General features: G+C 41.2%; 1 protein-coding gene across 5 annotated transcripts in view; it reads right to left on the minus strand.

Annotated features, from left to right (window-relative positions):
• Positions 1-20,197, minus strand: part of myo18ab (myosin XVIIIA b) — a 137,143-nt gene that overhangs the window by 62,868 nt on the left and 54,078 nt on the right. For all 5 annotated transcript variants that reach the window (XM_078283971.1, XM_071905459.2, XM_078283970.1 and 2 more), the window contains 9 exons: positions 18,399-18,609; positions 15,241-15,383; positions 14,898-14,998; positions 13,036-13,099; positions 12,159-12,303; positions 5,720-5,890; positions 4,902-4,992; positions 3,180-3,372; positions 1,926-2,012 (listed from right to left, as the gene is read on the minus strand). In XM_078283971.1, the coding sequence (XP_078140097.1) occupies positions 1,926-2,012; positions 3,180-3,372; positions 4,902-4,992; positions 5,720-5,890; positions 12,159-12,303; positions 13,036-13,099; positions 14,898-14,998; positions 15,241-15,383; positions 18,399-18,609 (1,206 nt within the window). The remainder of the gene's footprint in view (positions 1-1,925; positions 2,013-3,179; positions 3,373-4,901; positions 4,993-5,719; positions 5,891-12,158; positions 12,304-13,035; positions 13,100-14,897; positions 14,999-15,240; positions 15,384-18,398; positions 18,610-20,197) is intronic.

Raw genomic sequence — 20,197 nt, forward strand, 5'->3', positions numbered from 1 at the left:
TCAATCTAAGTCATTTACACAAACACAAGATCTCAAGTCAAGACTTTAGAAACCTTTTCAAGTCATCAAAGTCAAGTCCCAAGCCACCAGAACCCAAGTCAAGTCTCAAGTCTTCTCTTCATGCATCAAGTCAAGTCTCAAGCAATTAAAACTGTGACTCGAGTCCCCACCTCTTCTTAGACTTCAACAAATCAGTCAAAATTAGTCAAATCATTTCATTAGGAAATATAATGATAATAAAATAAAAGTAAAAAAAGGTGATGAGCCCTTAGCTATCACAACCTCATTAAAGGTGAATATTGTAATGAAAATGACTCTGTTGGCCAGTCAAGCATTTTGAAGCTTTGCTCCCTGGCTTATTAGTCTGCTGATAGAACGGCTTGGCCTCCCACTTTGCCAGTGGGATTCTTAAATTACTGTGTTTGGTAGAGATCGGCTACTATAAATAAGGGGGATAATTTCTGCAAACAGGCTGCCTTCGACTAACATAGAAGGTTAAACTGGCTTTCAGGGCCTTTCATTACTCAAAGCAGATATTGTGTATTGTGCTCTTGAAACCTAATTAGTTGCCGGGGTGAAACTTGAATCCTTTTCAGAGATAAATCCAATTCAAAATGAGCTTTGTTTCCGTTTGATCTGAAATCACAAGCGAGAGAATTGCATTGTGCTGGTTTATTGGTTTTCAATATCTGGTGAATTATATGTTTGCATGTCTATGGGCCTTCTGGTTGTCCTTTCTGGGTTTATCCATATTTGCTTGGGTTGAATCCTCAGTACGCTGCTGCTAATGCACTGCTTTGTCACGGCTAAAACTGCATAGCCCTGTGTGTTTTCCACCACACACACACACACAGGCTTATTTACACTCGCTTTTTCCAATCAATTTCAACACAGCCCGAGCCAAATTTAATTTGAATTAAAACACTTGTTAATGCCACTTTCTCGAGCCAATACACATCAGTGATATAAGATTTGTGCAAAGGCCAGGTGCCACACATATTTGTCTTAATTGAATGAGCTTTGCAGCGAGATGCCAACTGACTAGTAGGGAGAAGAACGGCTTTTCAACCCAACAAGAAAGAAACAAATCAAAAACTTGATTGCAATTAATATCGCTGAAGTGGGACGAATTCCAAAAGGAAACTGAACAAATTAAAAAAACAAAAACAAAAAAAATAAACGAGCCACAGTCATCAAAAGCCAAGCTAATCGGATAGAGGTAATAAGTCTGGCACAGCATGCAAATGGTAATTTGTCTGCTTTTGTCGAAAACTTAAAATGCATTATCTAATTACAAAAGGTGAGGCATTCACTCTTGCTTTGTAACATCTTTATCAAAAAGCAATGACCTGTAAACAACAAGAACATGCCAGGCGAATACTAATACCACAGCTTTTGTAGGATATGCAAGTAAATAAAAACCAAACAATTTAAAGAAATTAGCTATGAATGGAGTGTATTTCATTCATGATCTTGGAACGGTTTAATCATAAGTTCATTTGACATTTTGATCAAAACTGAAGTATTCATATTATGTAGTTCTTACAACAGAGCATCGTCTGAAGTTAGACTTCTGTAAATGCTTATCTTAATGGGAAAAAATACAAATTAAAATGGTTCTATTAGTTTTGCTGTATGAAATGTGTTTGGGCAACAATTTGATTTGCATACATTTCTCAGTGAAAAAGACAACAACTATTAACTCAAGCAACTGAGACGCAAAAAAACTTGCAAAGTGCCCTCGCAATCTTAGCGAATCTGGATCTCGATGTATGAAAGCTTCGCTGAATGCAAACTCGCTAATGGTCCACTTACTGTCAGTAATAAGAGCACACAATTTTCATGAAGAGGTTAGGGGTTATGAACAAGGCACAAAGACAAAACATGCACAGAGACGCCTCAAACAGAGGCAGGGTTCTGCTTACCAGGGCTTGTGTCGAGGCTTGATCAATAGCTGCTACAGACAGTGAGGTACTGGACTCTATGTCATCTAAAGCAAGCTCTATGTTTTCCTAGACGCAGGGGGATAAAGGGTTGGGTTAGTCACCTACAGTAGCAGAAATTATCAATAGATCAGAAGGGTAGCTATATAGTCATTGCTATACTGTATATTGGGTTGTGTGAGTCTGTGCATGTTTATTTAATTTGAGCACAACATTTCAGACATTTTTGACATCTGTGTTATTTGAATTTGTAGAGCATTATAATGAAATCATGATTTTGGAAAGGCTGTGGATTTCTGAGACTAAGGCGGTGGCCACACTGATCCGTTGTGTCTGTCCTTGTACGTTTCAATTCATTTTCAAACGGATTCGTCTCCGTCCGTTCAGCCAATCAGAGGCGTTTGTTTTGGGAAAAAACAGCAGCGAACACAGAGAGGACAGTCCGACCGAAACAAAGACAAAACGGAGAAAGCCTGGTGTAAGGTTGGGATGACTGGAGGTTTTCCAGCTCAGTTTCTAATTCATTTATACTGTATAGTCTGTTTCTTCTTTTTTCTTCGGACAGAAATCTATCCGTCAATACTCTGTCCATTTTCTAATGGATCAGTGTGGCTGCTGCCTAAGACAAAATAGCAGGTTTGATCTGTGCGTGTTCTGCAGTTGCTCTCAGTCAAAAGAAAAGCATGTCTTGAACATGAGTGTATGAAGGAGTTTGTGTGTGTAGACTATAGCTGGGTTTCCATCCAAGTATTTTGATGCAAATTTTGATGTATCGAATTACAAATGCTTCATGGAAAAGGCAAAATTCAATAAAATTTCCTCAATATTGCAAAAACATTTCAAAAGTTCACTTAAAATTCGCTTGATAGTTGAATCAGAGTGTCTGCTCATTTCATCAAGGCAAATGTAAGACTTTTTAAGAACTTTCTAATGCCATTTAAAATGAAATAAATGTGAAAATTAAAATAACTATATTCCTGTCAGAATATATGATTTGTCACTGGAAAAACAGCACACGAGAAACTGCATTATTTTTATGACTTCTGAAACTGACTTGGATATGTAAAATGCTATATTCCGACTGTATTCAAGACATTTTGGGACATTTTAGGCCCTGCAGACACCCTGCGAATGGAAACACAGCTACTGTGCATGTGTCTGTGTGTGTGTGTGTGTGTGTGTGTCTGCTCTGTCCATGTCGCGGCTCGGTGTCTTGCCCTATCAGCCCATCAGCACCTCCTTGTATCTCTCCAGCTCCTGCACAAAGGTGCGTTCGTGGAAGAGGGTCTGCAGCCTCTCCTGGGTGTAGTTGTGGCATAGCTCCTCGAAGGTGGCCCCCCGCCGCCGCTGAGCCATGCGTGGGTTCTGGAAGCCCGGAGTGTCCACGATCAGCAGCGAGCACAGCGAGTGCTGACTGGACTTCAGGGCCCTGAAGGGACACGGAAAAGACCGGACGAGGGGGGAAAAAACGAGTTAGCGACAGGATACAGCCAAGAGGATTAGGATACAAATAAAAACAGAGCAAATGGAGGGTAGGAGGGGTGTAAAGATAAACCGATCCGCATCAAAATACCAATATGAGAATCTAACATACGCCCGCATCAATTCAAAAGCCCAAATCCAATTCAAATGTAGTGTGAAATCAGCCAAAAATCAATACAGCTATTACAAACCGATACAGTTCTAAATAACCTATAGAAATGAGAAATCCATGGCTGGGGGGGCTGTGTGTGTGAGTGTAAGTGTAAGTGTAAGTGTGAGTGTGAGAGAGAGAGAGAGAGAGAGAGAGAGAGAGAGAGAGAGAAAACGCAGGAACTTGTTTTGCAAAATAACAGCAGTAGAGCTTAAGACAAAGAAATATATGAGCAATATAATATGAAAATAAAAATTATTACATATACACAGTATGGAAATCAAATGAAAAACTGTAAAAATAAAGATAAAGGTAATATATAACAGCTGAGAAAAATATGAGAAGATAAAGAAAAGCATATGTGAATGTACAGCTTGTAACCAGGACGTGCAAAAATAAGTGACAGGGAGGGAAAGATAAAGCGTTGGACAGAAAATAGGAGGCAGACACATAAAGATACAGAGACAAACAAACAGAGGCAGACAGAAAGACGGTGAGTGGTAGACTGAAAGAGAGCAACTCAGACGGCAATCATGCAAGCTGGATTGCTCTATTTCTATCAAACAATGTTTCGGGGAAAGTGGACGTGGCACAAGTCATCTGCCAGGGAAAAATAGAAAGGAGGAACAAAACAGCCGGGGAGGTACAACACTTCTTTATATATATATATAATTTCTTATTTTCAACTAACCAGCTACTGTCCCACTGGAGACACACGAGGGAAGGTCTAAGAGCAACTGAGACAGCCAAAAGTGGAGCGAAATCTTACAAAATTCTTGTCATGCGAGCTCAAAATTAAAGTGGACTTGAACAAGGCAGCGGTAAACACCAGACAATGATGCGGGCCCCTTGTGGGCCAATAAATACATGATAAGAGAACTGTTTGTTGAGAATGAATGTTGTTCAGAAAAATGATGGAAAATCCAATAGGGCAGCAGCTAGTTACAAGGTGGCCACTGTGATGGTTCTTGGGATGAAAACCACTTCTTTATTTGTAGTTGTTGATTAGCAGTATTTGCATTTAGTACCTCTACCTGGACGCCTTACATTGCAACATGTGTTGGCATTGCATTACATAATTTAGACCTAATTGTTAGACTAGAATTGTAGCGCCTCCCTTGGACCAATCAGTGTCATTTTGAAAATGCCAGAGCAAAGTGGTGAGATGCATCATTCCCAAGTTTCATCCAAATCCAATCAGTGGTGTCTGAAAGAACAAATAAACCAACAAACAAACAGACGGATCCATAGTGCCACTCTACCCCAACAGAAGCGAGGTATGTGTGTGTGTGTGTGTGTGTTGGGGGGGTGGGGGGCTAACTGACCTGTTAACGAGGGAGATGACCAGGGTGAAGAGCTCAGAGTAGAGGCCGGATGCCATGGCCTCCAAACAGTCCAGCGCTGTGATCTTAGGGCCTGAGAGAGGAAGGGAGGGAGGGAGGGAGGGAGGGCAAGAGACAAAGAGCCAGAGTGAGAACCACAGTGAGAGAGAAAGAAGAAGAGGCAGACGGAAAAAGAGAAAACAACACTGGTGGTTGTCAACAGCAATGTCAAATCAACCACTGCCATTCAGAGAGACCCCCATCCTACAACTGAGGAAATGATGCATTTTGGTTTTTGAAGGCTGATACCTATGTTTTTGTATTGAAGCTGCCAATAGCCAATATATTGCACAGATATTCACCATCTATTTCTCCTATTATTTGGCCATTTCAGGCCTAAAAATGTAAAGGAATCAGTGTTTCCTCCAGAGTTTTATCCTTGTCAGGGTGGAAAAGCCTCTGAAACTAGATTTACAACAAGGGACACAAAAACTCTCCATTTCAAACTAATAATAATAAAACATGAATGCATGCTTGTGTGGAATCTGATCAAAATGTTGCATTAAAATCAGTTCAGGTTAAAGGCTTCCCATAGGCAACCAGTGTAATTTTATGCAATCACACTGCATCATATCCATAATATCGGAGATGGACCGCACTGACTGGACCAGATCTGAGTTTTAATGAAAGGCCAATATTGGTCAACCAATATATTGGTCTAACGCTAATAATTAGCATTCTCTATGACTTGTGAACCTAGGCTCTTGATGTTAGCAGGGTCTGCCAGACGAAATCGCTGACACTGGAGGTTTGGTTGTCACCTGAGCCGTCGCCGTGGCCGGCCTCGTCCGGTCCCCCTCTGAACGAGGTGGAGTGCTTCAGTCCTTTGGCCTGGTGCTTGAAGATGGAGGAGGAGAGCTCCTCCAGGCTGCAGCCCAGCAGGTAGGCCGCCTTCTGGGCCCACTCGTGACGGGCAAACTGTTTGCGTCCCGCTGAAGATAGATAAAAATGACAGGAGATGAATAGCGATGCCCGCGGGTGAACCGGGGGAGAAGAATGATGACGATGACAAGGGGGGACGAAAGATGAAGAGTATGTAGGAAGGAAGGGGGGCAAAGATGACATAGTTAAAACTCAAAACTGGAGAGCTGAGGGCCATCTTAGATTTAGCTAGCTAGCTAAATGATTTCAAAGCACATTGTAAAAGTGCAAATATCAACCGTAATCCATGTCAGACAGGGTGCGGTCAGCGAATTCTGACCGCAAAGTCCTACCTTTAGACCCTTAGATAAGATATGTATTTCCCTTAGTATGCATCCAAAAAAGGACATATTTCCGCAGATGCTGACATGGGTAGACAGATTGTGGGAATTATGTGAAAACTGGCAGCTAAGGTGTTAAGATTCACAGTTTAATAGAAATGTCCTTAAGGAGATGCTGCTCAAACAACAGGCATGAGTTTTGGTAAATCATTTTAAGTGCCGTACACTGTGATGACATTAAATAGCGTGGGAAATAAAACGCATACAGTATCTGAAGATACAGCGGCATCAGTTTTGCTCTAGCTGGTTTATGGGTGGTGACTGGAACATGCAGGCTGAGAGTTTGGTTCCCGCATGGAGATTTCAACGGTATTCCTTCATTATTCAATGCTACTGTAGAGGTTTTAGGCCATGATTTCTAAGATATGTGGTGGCGGCCACATTCAACAAACCCAAATTAAGAAAAAAGTGTTGAGACGTAAGAACTAAAGCCGCCCAAGATTAGACTGCTAAGCACTGCTGTTTATCAGCTACTGGCTCTCGGTCCGTGTTTGCGTGCTTGTCTGTATGAGGAGTGCATCTCCAACTGGTCTGGAGACAATTCAAAGCCCCTGTGTTGGAATGGACCGAGGCAACATGACTGCCTGCGTCACCACCCAATCAAACGGCGTATGGACATAAAGCGAAAGCATCGATAGGAGCGCCCGCCAAGCAGCATCAAAAAAGACAAGCAGAAGGTTCTTTGGGGTACACGGGGTGGGCTGGGAGAAAAAACAAAAAATATATAGAGGGTAGAGACTAAAAAGACTAACTAGAGAAGTTAAAATGAACAAGCTTTGCTTTGGGTTTGAGGCTGTGTTGTACTGTGACAGCAGCTCGGGAGCCGAATGCGGGCGACATGGGGAGGCATCAGACAGAGCGCTTTAAAGGGACAACAAAGTTCTGATCCCCATGATTTTCATCTCACAGAACAGAAAAAGGGTGGGATAGGGAGCGTGGGGGGGGGGGGGGGGTGTTGGGGGGAATTGTCATGAGGCAAAGAAGAGGAGAGAGGGAGAGATGAATAGAGGCGGAGAGAAAATGAGGAGGAGAAACAATAAAAATGCTAATGACTTAAGGTCTGGAAGGAATGATAAAGGCATTAAGACAGAATATACAAACAAGAGAGGGTTTGAAAAAAGTTTTAAGTTAAAAACAACAACGTTGAACGACTTGTATGGAGGTTGTTTTTTGGGTTTTTTTTTTCATTACCTTCATCTGCGTCTGCGTTTGATAGGGCGCAGCATGCAAACATGCAAGTAGAGAGAAGGGGTTAGAGACAACACAATTCATGTATTCATCAATTCACATTCACTAGCAAAAACAGACATTAGCATTAAACGACACTGACATCCCGCCACCATGCTGGGGAGGCGCAAGCTGAGGAGCCAAACATGTCGCTGTTGGAAAGGGAAACCTATGCTTTGCAGCGGTGGTTCTCAAAGGAATAGTCGTGGTAATTTGTTGTCTGTTCAGCCATGGTGGCTATTGCTGCTCATGCTAACTGCCCAGTTTTTCTCCTATTCATTCCAAACAAACTGGAAACATGAAATGCGTCAATGTGCGCCAAAAGATTTCTCCTGGAAAAAACCTACCCGACATTGGGTGTTTGGAATAGCAAATGGAAAAGCTTTCATGAACTGGATATAGGTCGAATCACTATTGTGTCATATCAATCAACGACAGAGAAAAATGGGCATTTATTTACATGAAAATATCACAGATTACTTTAATTCACTACAAATGATCCCAGTTAGAGAATGTATAAGAATGACTATTGTAATCCTAGGTTTCACTCTGACTACTATTATCTCTCCATGTACAGTGTAGACAGTTCTATAATTCAATACTAAATAAACAACTAAAATCTTCCTAAATGTTATCCAGTGGGGTTTTGCGGCCCTAATGTGCATCTATGGCATGAGAATGATTGAGAAGCACTGCTGCACAGTATGAGGAACGGGGGTGAGCACACCTCCTTGTCTTTCGTGCTGAGAAGCTGGTGTAACAGAATTAGATCCAGCCAGAGGCAACCATTTACTGTGCTTACTTAGGGCTGTGAGTGGTTAAATATCGCTGCTGTCATGTGAAAACCTAGTAACTCCAGTTTTTGTGATTTTTTATGTTCCAACTCCAACTTCAGTTCAAGGATTACATGTTCTGCTATGGGTTGGGAAACTCCTAAGACCCTTGAGCTTTTGAAACCTTTTCAAAACCGACCGGATAAACTCAAAAAGTTGACATTTTGGAGATACAAGGTTTTCGCCAGACAGTGACGATATATGTTGTCTGGACCAGTGGAAAATCTTACAGGCCCTGCTGAAGTGGTAGGGCAAAACACAGGCACACACACACGTTTGTGTATGTGTATTACTGTACTTGCAAGAACCTTCATTCCCTAACCCTAATTTAAATCTAATCCTAATCCTGAGCTAACCTAAACCTTTATCCTAATTTAAACCTAATCCTTATTTTAACCCCAAATCCAAATCCTAATCCTAAAATTCCCCTATGAAAAAAACATGGCTACATCGTGGCTAAGAACATCACCATAACAGCACAATAACCATAGTTACCATATAATACAATAGCAAAAACCATCATGGAAAAACCATAGGATATTTTCAGAAGAGTTTCCCCCTTGTAGAAGTGAAAATATTCTCACTTTGGCCGGAGTTCCCTCCTCTTTCTATCCTTGTGATGACATTTGGTCCTCATAAGGATATAAATACAAGAACACACACACACACACACACACACACACAGGCTCTGCAGGACCACCAGGGCGGCTCACCTCCACTTCAATGAAAAAATGGCTTCGGCAGGGGGGGAAACACTGTTTGTTTAAGTTGACCGGCATCCTCCCTACTATGAATTGAACCGTTTCACTTTTCTACTACAAACCCTTTATCCCCTCTAACTGGCATGGAAACAGAGGATATCAAAGTGTGAAGCGGAACAGCAGCCAGTGAAAAAACCTCCTTTTGTTCTTGTTGCTGTAGCAGTCAGCGTGCTACTCACTGTATGCGTGTGGAGTCAAATGTCAAGCCTGACCCCTACTGGCAGCCGGGAATGTGGTTCAAAGTCAACTCCACTCAGACAAAGCTCAAGTCGCCACATAGAACATTTTCCTCCGAGTCTCTTTTTTTTTAAATTCGTTCATTTAATGTTTTTTTAAAGGGGGCGATGACCTGTGCAGAGGGATTTGGCTTATTTTCTGTATAGATTATGGTAATTAGAGCAGGAACACATTCTCATTAAAAGGTTGAACTAGTCTGGCGAGGCACAGGAATAAATGGTTGGCGGTGTGAGGAAGCAAATAGCTGGGCGGGATGAAAAAATAGAGTATTCAGAGAGAGAGGCGTAAACAACTATAAGGAAGGAAGAGTATGAGCAAGCGTGTCGGCCCCCCCCCCACCCCCCCACCCCCCAAATTTTTGTTTTTTTAATAAAATTCAGCTTCATGCAAGAGCAGCGTGGATGTGCTCATACAAATACAGCGGCACACACACAAACACATTTGTCTTGACTATACTTGTGAGGACCTTCCATTGACTTTGTTCATTCCCTTACAACTAACCCTTACTCTAACCTGAACCGATTCCAATCTTAACCCTAAAACAAGTCCCAATGATAAACCAACATTAACCTCAACCCTAACCTAAACCTATTACTAGGTATCTGCAGTTTTGCAGAAAGCCAAATTGAAGTCTTGAAGCTGTGAAACTATAAATTAATTCTTAAGGGACACAAAGTCCAACTGTGTTTAGTAAAGCAGATATGATGCATATTCCTGCATATAACTCCAATCTTGGTGAATTTCATGTTTTAACTTCAGTTGAAGGATTACATGCTCCTCCTATAAAAACCCATTGGATGAACTGTGACATTTTGAAGATAGAAGATTTCACTGGACAAGTGTTTAGATTGACATATTGTAAGAGTGGACATGCAGCACAAAGAAACCTGTCATTGCATGGTGAAAAAATACCTCTAATAACTCTAATACTCTAATACTTTTTAAGGAAGCACAGATACCCTATAATCCTAATGTTAAACGTAAACCTAAACCCAAATCCTCAACCTAGACTAACCCCTTGTAGAGGTGAAGACCGGCCAAAATGACCTCACTCCAAAGGTCTAAAACTCAAACTGGTTCTCACAAGGATAGAAATACAAGAACACAGACACACACACACACACACACACTCTCTGTGGAGATGAGCTTTGGCCTGCGCTGGGATGATTAAAAAGTTCATTACCGCCTTCGTCTACATCTGTGACTGCGGGAAGACAGAAGAATATCACTGAGGAATAGCACTGCGAATACAATTTGAGAGCAGCCACCTATCTGTCTTCATTAAGAGATAGACGGCACAAAAAAAAATAAAACATGTCTGCCGTACATTCAACACTCGAGCCCTCCCCAAATTAAAACTTCTCAAGAGTCCTCGGTTGTTCTAGCCTCCTTTGTACGAGGCGAGAGAGCGACATTTTTCCTCGACATGCCTAATGAATGGCGAGGCGAGCGCCGGTTCCCAGTATCTTTGAACTGCTTATTTAATTAAGGGGCTTGCAGAACAAGAGTAAATGGATTTTACGACGCTTCTGCGCTTCTTTTGGGCATTTCCTTATCATGGGGGAAAAAAGCATGCACACGGTCAATTAATGAAAGGGTGTGTTATATGTTGTCACCCTCCATTTTCTAATAAGCAAACTGAGTAGAGTGATATCAAAGTGCCTGAGTAATACTGATGGGGAGGCTGGTAAACATGAATGTTTTCTAAACATTCGCTAATAAAAGACTAATACACACAAATGAGAAACACGGGCTGTTTGCCACTCTTCTTAGGGGATACACTCAGTGAGAGGATAAGGAGATAATATGCATCCATTTTGTTAAAGACACGTATTTGGTTAGTTGAGTGAATTATTTAAGTTTTTACTGGTAGAAATGACAAACCAAGTTTAGTCATGGTTAGCTCACTACCCTAAGACACATTATATCAGCTCTTGCCAAGACCCATTAGAGGCTTTTCTGAGTGAAATAAACCAAGTTCTTGGGAGATTGGCCTGTTGGTCAACTTGGCCAAAATCATCCATGTGTCCCCAGTAGATCACTGGCTGCAGAGCTTCATGCTAACACTTTAGCATACACTATGTTGAGTGATAGTAGCTCCATGCTAACACTTTAGCATACACTATCTTGAGTGATAGTAGGCTCCATGCTAACACTTTAGCATACACTATGTTGAGTGATAGTAGCTCCATGCTAACACTTTAGCATACACTATGTTGAGTGACAGGAGTCCACTAACATCATCTCAACAGTACGAAAATGAGAACTTGTGGCAGCTCCAAAACTAAATGGTAAGTAATCTTAAATGACATATGGCTAAGACTGGCAGTTTTGTGTAGGACATTGGTAAAATTTACACAAAATATGAAATAACATAGATATGAAGTAACATTCTCTTTCGAACTACATGGGGCTACTTTCCCTGTTTCCATAGGAAGTGAAGGTGGTGGGTGATGGGAGACTGTGTACAGCCAAAAATCACTATGCAGCACATGAATATGTGGTTGATCACCTGAAACGGTTCAAAAAAATAAACCTGGCTACACCAGCAACATTGAGTTAATGATATTTCATTTTTTTAATTTTTGAATCTACAGACCATATAATTAAAGCTACAAACAATTTCTTATTACTAAAAGGTCTGTCTCCTTTCTTCGGATAACGCTAGCAGCCAACTATCGTTCAACATAGTGTATGCTAAAGTGTTAGCATGGAACACCAGAGCCAACGATCTGCCGGGGACACATTGATGATTTTGGTGTCTACTATCTCATCACCTAACGGCTAAGTGGATCAAAGAGATAGTCTCTCAGAAACTTGATGTATTTCTTCAACAACATTGTCTGTCTATTTGCAGTCAGTCGGTTGGGAGGTTTCTACCTTTTGTGGCGCCGGCGGCCCCGAGGTGGTAAATGGCCCCCAGGACGAGCCAGAGGGCCTTTTGCTCTTCACCAGAGATGCCAAGCACCTTCATGGCTGCCTGCAGCTTGGTGAACTGCTGGGAGGCTCGCTGTTTGTCCTCAGGCTGGATAAGACAAGATCAGATGAAACTTTAATGATCCCTGTGGGGGGATTGGGTCATTGTAGCAGCAAATAGTAGTAGGATACAGCAAATAAACATAGAATATAAATAAGAATGTAGCAAATAGGGGGTAGTAAACATAATGCAATGGACAATTCCAGCATGTGAACATATTATATGGAAATGTATGAATGAAAAGTATGAAAAAAAAAGACTTACAGCATTATGAGGGTGTGCAAAATAACAGCAATAGAACATACAAAAAAATGAATGAAAATATGTACAATATGAAAATCTACTGAGAAATGAAATATGTGCAGTATGAAATAAGTGAGAATTATAAAAATAGAGATATATGCAATATACACAAATAAGAGAGAATATGGAATATGAAGAAATAGATGGAGTGCAAAGGTGCTTTGTATTCACATCAGCAGATCTACAGAAGGCCATACACATGTATAGAAAGTGTTGTGAAAACATGAACCTGTGTTGACATTTATTTCAATACATACACACACACACACACACACACACACACACACACACACACACACACACACACACACACACACAGACAGACTAGTCACAAAGGGACATGCTGTGCTTTGTAATTAAACCACACAAATAAATACAATACCTATACAGACAAAAAAACATCTTTTCCTCTTTTTGTGCTTTGGCGTCATTGTCGTCCTACAGACGCCCCTTAATCACACCATCTAGTGCAATTACCTTAGACTGAGGCAGGATCCCAAAAGCGCTGTTCTCCGCAAAGTGGTTAAAGTGCAGCTCCGTTCTGGGGGCGGAGGGATTGGAGAGTGAGAATGAATGGGTAAAATGACATGAAATGACAGGCCACTCCACCACAAGGTCGATAAATGAGACAGAGTGATGAAGGAGCAGTCGGCCACCCATGCCAGCTCATTGAAAACCTGCCTGGCGGCCGTTGCGGGACAAAATGTACAGGACGCCGCCGCTTGATCGAGACGAGGCTCGCCGAGGACAAAGCCGCCCATTATCTTTGTGCGAAGAGACAGTGAGAAAGAAAAGTGTCTGCAGCAAAGAAATGTGAAGACGCCGTGATCGATATCCTCGGGATGACGGTGTAATTTCAGTCCAAGTTTTAACAGGCTGCATTGACACAAACCATGCTTGGAGGAGTATATTAATACTCTGGAGTGTTTACTCATTTAGTGTGGTTCATTTGGCCAGGTGAGGACAATGCCATTCAAACTCAGGTGGCACCGAATAACCTCAGCGAGACTCCTGAAAATGTGAGTCTCCGTCCTCTTGCAAGAGAACTTCTTAACTGTGGTTCAGACCAAAGAAAACCAACTGAAGGTGTGATCGCACCCTGACAGTTGTTCTATAATGGCCAGGTTTTCAGGCACTGTATGATGAATACAAAAATAGGATGTATCGAAAATGCCTAATTTACTGCTATAAATAAAATTTTGCTTTGGTCGAACATCCCTTACTTTTAAACACAGACATCCCCATATAAGTTCGGCAGCAGTCCTCCAATATTAGCCACCCTCAGGATCAAACAGTGAATTTCTTTTCAGCTCTAAATACTAGTAATTACTATTAAGCAAAATTATTACTTAAAAAGGTATGGACACAGAATAATAATATTACCATGCTGTAATTGGCAGTGTGTAATAAATATGATTTTTAGACTAGGCTTTGAAAATAAAATTGAGCGGTGAGCAACCAATATTGGTGGCTAACAATTCATAAACTTCTATTCTGGGTTGTGCGCTCTGAAGTGAATATGATTATATACCACAATGAAAAGGTTGGGTTAAAGTTTAGTAATTGCTTTCTAGGTGCAAAACAATAAGGCGCTTAAAGAGCAAAATAGAACAATATCACTGTGTTCTATTTTTTACGATTTTTTCAAGACATTTTTAATGCTACCTGGAATTGAATTTTAGACCAATTTAACAATCAAAACTAGAAGGGCACTCGGAGAGCGCAGACCTCCGCCAAGGTTCATGCTATTATTGCTTGTTCGTGAGTCGGATCCGGATCCGCTCCAAAATTTAATGGGTTCTTCCCTGGCCCATGCTACACCCTTCCATGAAGTTTCATGAAAATCAGGCCAGTAGTTTTTCCGTAATCCTGCTAACAGACAAACAAACAGACAAACAAACAAACGGCACCGAAAACATAACCTCCTTGGCGGAGGTAACAAAGAAACAAAGCAAACTGTCTTTTTCTGATTGACCATAGCTAATGAATGTTCTGAAACGATAAATGAGCAGGAAAAGAAAAAGGACATCAGGAAATTAAATGTTAAGGGACATGATGTCCAAGATATTTGTCATGCTGCATGGACAATGTTCTGTATTATTCTAAGAATAAAAATGCACATGAGGTCAAACTTACCGTGACCAACTGGAAGTACAAGTAATTTAATATATCAGAAAATTAAACCAACACTACTGCCGGCCCCACTCACATCTGTTCTTACTTTGTTTGTCTTACTTTCCAACTCTGTCTCAACTAAATATCACTCAATGTAAAGACTCTGCCCATACCACTACAATTTCACATTGGCATATTTTAATGCTTAGGCCTAGAGGAGTCACCTGAGGGTGCTGTCGGCTCCGGCCATCATGTAGTAGAAGACGTTAAAGGTGGACTCAGCCTCGGGACGTCTGGTCACCCTCAGCTTCTCCAGCAGCATTGTCTGAGAAGAATGGAGCACGATGGGTCGGACTGCTCTGCTATGGACTTACTTACTTATATGGAGGTGTGTGTACAAGAGTGTGTGTCTTCTAGGGCTTGACCAATATGGGTTATTGATAACGATATTTTTGTGCATTTATGTGTCTTTGAGCTGTATGGACATCCATATGCATGCATCTGTATGTAGTTAGTGCGTGTGTGTGTGTGTGTGTGTGTGTGTGTGTGTGTGTGTGTGTGTGTTACCTGGATAGAAGCAGAGGCCACCTGTCCAGCCTGGTCAAAGTCCAGGGACACAATGTGGGAAAAGCGACTGGCATTGGTGTTCATGGCGGTGGCGCTGTTGCCAAAAGCCTCCAGGATGGTGTAGACCGCCTGCCACTTTTCCGCTGGGACAGGTAAAACAGACAGTTGTACCTTCAAAAACTAGCAGTCGGTTTTAAGGATTGAAGGAATTTTACCAGAGTGAACTATGTAGAGCTAAAATGGCTGAGTAAGAGCTAAGATCTGACCTTCCACCTCTCTCTGGCATTTTGTACTCAAGCTAGCTGCCTTTGATGTTTCTCAGTAAAATACTGGAGTTGTCTACATGCAATTGACTGAGTTTCTGAATACAAACAACATATTTGAATGCAATGCACAGCAAAGAGACGGCTCTGGTGAGGATTGTAAATGATGGAAGAATCAACCTTGATGCTAATAAGCTCTCTGTTCTGGTGTTTCTTGACCTGAGTACAGCCTTCGATCCTCCTAAATAGATTGCATAAGTGGGTTGGTCTTTCTGGCACGGTTTTAAATTGGTTCAGGTCCTACCTACTAACTAATAAGTTCTTTGTTTGGGTGACCACTCCTCAGAGAGAGAGTTGGTATTACAATCCGGAGTGCCCCAAGACTTGATTTTAGGCCCAATTCTTTTTATCCTGTATATGCTCTCACTAGGGGCCATCATTCGCAAACACAGCATCAGTTTCCACTACACTATATACAGCTGTATAGCTCAGTCATGCCAGATGATCTGAATCCTATGCATGTCCTTAGTAGCTGTATTTCAGAGATCAATGCATGTATGGCGCAAAATCTTCTTAAATTGCAAATTCTCGTAATTGGGCCCAAGGCGCCACAAGAGAACATGATTACACAACTTAAGTCACTGACAGAGAATATTAAATCTAATGCTAAGAACTTAGGGTTATCTTCTCTGATAGTGTCTAACTAAAACTGCCTTTTATCACCTGAAAAGTATTACTATGGTCAATCAGACCTTTTCTCACCCATGATGATACAGACAGATTAATGCACATTTTTATCACTAGCAGGCAAAAAAAGACTATAGGACAGCTACACAATGGACAAAATGCTGCTGCTTTTAAATAGGACCAGGAAAGCACAAATTACTCCTGTTTTAAAGTCCCTGCATTAATTACCAGTTCATTTTTGAATAGATTTTAATATTCTTTTATCCGTTTTTAAATCATTTCACGAACTCTCCCCTGATTACATTATAGATCTGCTTAGTAAATATGTTCCTGGCAGCACCCTCAGATCCTCGGATTCCTGTCTTTTAGTTCTACTTGTATGTAGAACAAAAACTTACGGGGAGGTTTTCGGTTCCTATGGTCTCCCTCTGGATCCGAGGGCAGCTGAGACAGCAGACATTTTTAAATGCAAGCACCAACAACAAAATGAACCCAGGAATGCAAGGTACGTCGTCAATGGCTGTTTTTTTTTCCACAGTGTTAAAGGGTTTTGGGGTGGATTTTTTCTTCAAGTTGAATTCTCCTCATTAGCTTCATTCTTTTTTACATCCTATTTTTCTTTGTGTTTCTTCTTATCTAATTAGTGAGTGGTACACAACTAGAGGACCAAACAATGAGACAGCAAAACTCAGTACGCTGACATTTTGAAATGCACAGTGGCATGTATGACTGTGCTTTCCTGGGCTGTAGATCTCATCGCCTCCCTCTTTCATGGTCCACTGGCTAAATGCTGAATGCTAAAGCACTGGTTAGCCTATTACCGCTAAGCAAGAGTGCTGGGATACTTCAATAAGCTCAACTAATTATCGCTTTCCTCTGCAGGGCTTCATTAGGGGGCTGCCCTCATCCATCACACACAAGCATAACCATGCAAATACACACACCCTAGCATTTATCAGACCAAACTTCCACCCACATTTGTACGAGTGTGCCAAGCGCCTTAAAGCTGTCTCTGTGCTTTCCCAAATTATTTAACACCCCCGTCAAACTATCCCCAAAGTCTTCTTCAGAAGATTTCACCTAGCAATCTGGCGAAATCTATGCTTTCATTTCCTCTGGCTTAGGTTCTGTATTCCTGCCTCAGTCAGTTTGGCTCTCTCTCATCTCCAGCAGCTTGGATTCTTACTGAAGCAAAAAGAGACACATTGCAATGTCATCGCCCCAGTTGTCACCTTTTTATATTGGCTACCTGCGAATTAATTTTAAGATCTTACTGATGACTTTATGGTAGGGATGGGTTTGGACCAAGTTATATCACAGACATTTTAACTCCATATGACTGTGGTCTAAGGTCCTTGGACAGGTTCCTATTTAGATTAAAAACAAGAGGTTCACATTGGCTGTCTCAAAATCCAGATTATAATGGTTGGGTATCGTTAGGAATTTATCAATACCATTATCGCTATTGCTTATCGAGGCAGATACTTATCAATACTCTGATCAATATTCTACAACAGAATAATAATAAAACAGTTTCAACAGAAACCGATACCTAATCGGCACTGGTGCAAGATGCCCAACTCAATTATAGAAAAAAAGAGATTATGGATTATACATAAATCAGTTGTTTACCATCAGGGCTCCTTCATGGATCAACCTGCCTGAGGAGCTCAGGCTTCTAAATCTGTATCAACATTTAAATCACTTCTTAAAAATCATTTTTATAGAGCTGATGGTTTACTTTTATGTTCCTTGCCTTGCTTTTACATTTCTTACTTTGTCATCGCAGCTGTCAATTTTGTTTCTTTTTGCACTTTGTAACAGCGTTTTTAAAAGTGCTATATCAATACAGATTATTGGGTGTTTGTGCTTGGTGTGTATTGTTTATTGTTTTGAGCCCTGTCTGTTTTGTCTTGTCTATATTTGTGCGCTGTGAAAATTATGAATATAAAATATATTAAAAAATACATTTGTATTATTATTAGGTTATATGAAACTTTAATGACCTTGCGAGGAAGAGCAAATGGGGGCATAAAAACGCACTCAACCGAAAATTCCAACACTTAAATATAAGAATATAAGTCCAAAAAAAGCAAAATTAGTATCAGTAGCAGCAGAACTTACTGAGACAAAAAGACAAAGATGATGCTAATTATTATTCTATATATTATTATTACTGTAACCACTCCTTTCTGTCTGCGGGCTCACCGGAGAAGATCTTGCCGGTGCTGCCTGCGATGGAGACCAGGTACTGGACCAGATGCTGGCAGTTGGTAGTCTTGCCGCTGCCGGTCTTGCCCAGCAGCACGATGGACTGGTCCTGCCGGGTGGTGAGCAGGTTGCGGTAGGCCGACTGGGCCACGGCGTAGACATGAGGCGCCGAGTCCTCGCGCCGGCAGCCTTTGAACATGTGCATCACCTGAGGGGGGAGAAAGGGAAGGGAGACGAAATGCAGAGGGGGGAGGAGGGAGAAGAAGAGGGAAAGAGAAATAAGAGAAATCCGTGGTGTGGAGCTTGTGTAACAAACTAGAAGGAAAAAGACAGGAGATGCTTACGTTGCACACTCCACTGTACATTGTACAGTGCTGCCAATCTGATATTTCTGGCAGTTATGATTCAACATTCAGGCAATAATCTTTACAGGGTGTCTGCAAGCTTCAAGTAGATTTAAGACATTTTAAGTTAGAATGAAATATGAGACCAATTTTGCAACTGTAGAGCCTATCAAAATATAGGTCTGTGTGACTAGCTTGATTTCTCATGACTTCTACAACTGAATTGAAGACTTAACATGCTTTAAGATCTTTTAAGGCCTTCAGCTTAGATACTATAAAACATTTAAGACTTTTTCAGGACCCGCACACACCTTCGCCTCGCTTGTCTTCTTTGATGTAGTTTCACCATGTTACCAAATGGGCTGTGTGTTAGACTGTGTGTGTGTGTGTGTGTGTGTGTGTGTGTGTGTGTGTGAGTGCGAGAGCCTTCCCAGGTCTAATAAAGAGTCATTTCATTGCGAACAATGAGAGCTGAGTAGATGTTCGCGGCCGCTGGCCTCTGGGAACTGTAACCTCCAAATCTCATTAGGCTAATTGGATTTCATTGTCATTTGGAGAGGGAGAAGCCCTGGCTATCATCTCACTCATCTTTCTTCATTTAATTAATAAGTCTCTCACCACTAAATAGGCAGACCACTAAAGAAAAAAAATCCTCTCTGGGTGTCCTCTGCAGAGGGAAAGGAGCGTGTGTGTGTGTGTGTGTGTGTGTGTGTGCGCGTGCATATTAGATGCACATCATTTAATAGCTCAATGATGGTTTGTGTTTTAGTGTCTCAGAGTAAGTGTTAAATATCCATTTGGCTCTGAACTCTCAGACAAGGTTTTCCTAAGTGCTTCATTATTATTACATTTTTATGGCTTATATATGTTACTTGTGTGTGTGTGTGTGTGTGTGTGTGTGTGTGTCTGTGGTTGTCAGCCTGTGTGTGTGTGTTACAGGGTTGGGCTAAAACGCGTTTCTGAATGCCAATCCTTAGCAATGCCAATATTTTTGGATTAAAACTACCAATTTTTGTGCCAATATCCATTACATTTTTCATGCCCACAAATTCTAAAACATTTCCAGTATTTAGTGTTTCACCCACAATTGTATTCTTGTCAGGATGGAAAAGCCTCTGAAACAGAATTTAGACCATCGTGGGACACTAAAACTCTCCACTGAAACCCAAAGCAATCATAATAAAACATATTCATGCATAGTGGTGTGGAATCTGATCAAAACGTCTCATCTCATCAGAGTCAATTCAGGTTAAGGTCTTCCCATAGACAACCAGTGTAGTATTGACCAATTCTACAATAAATATGTAATCAATCAAACTGCATCATATCCATCATATCAGAGGTGGACCACACTGACTGGACCAGATCTGATTTGAAATAAAAAGCCAATATCGGCCCCAAATATCAGTCTAACCCCTTGTGTGCGTTTTCAAATGCATGTGTGCATCCCCT

The sequence above is a fragment of the Centroberyx gerrardi genome, chromosome 6 (assembly GCF_048128805.1).
Source record: "Centroberyx gerrardi isolate f3 chromosome 6, fCenGer3.hap1.cur.20231027, whole genome shotgun sequence".
NCBI lineage: Eukaryota > Metazoa > Chordata > Actinopteri > Beryciformes > Berycidae > Centroberyx > Centroberyx gerrardi.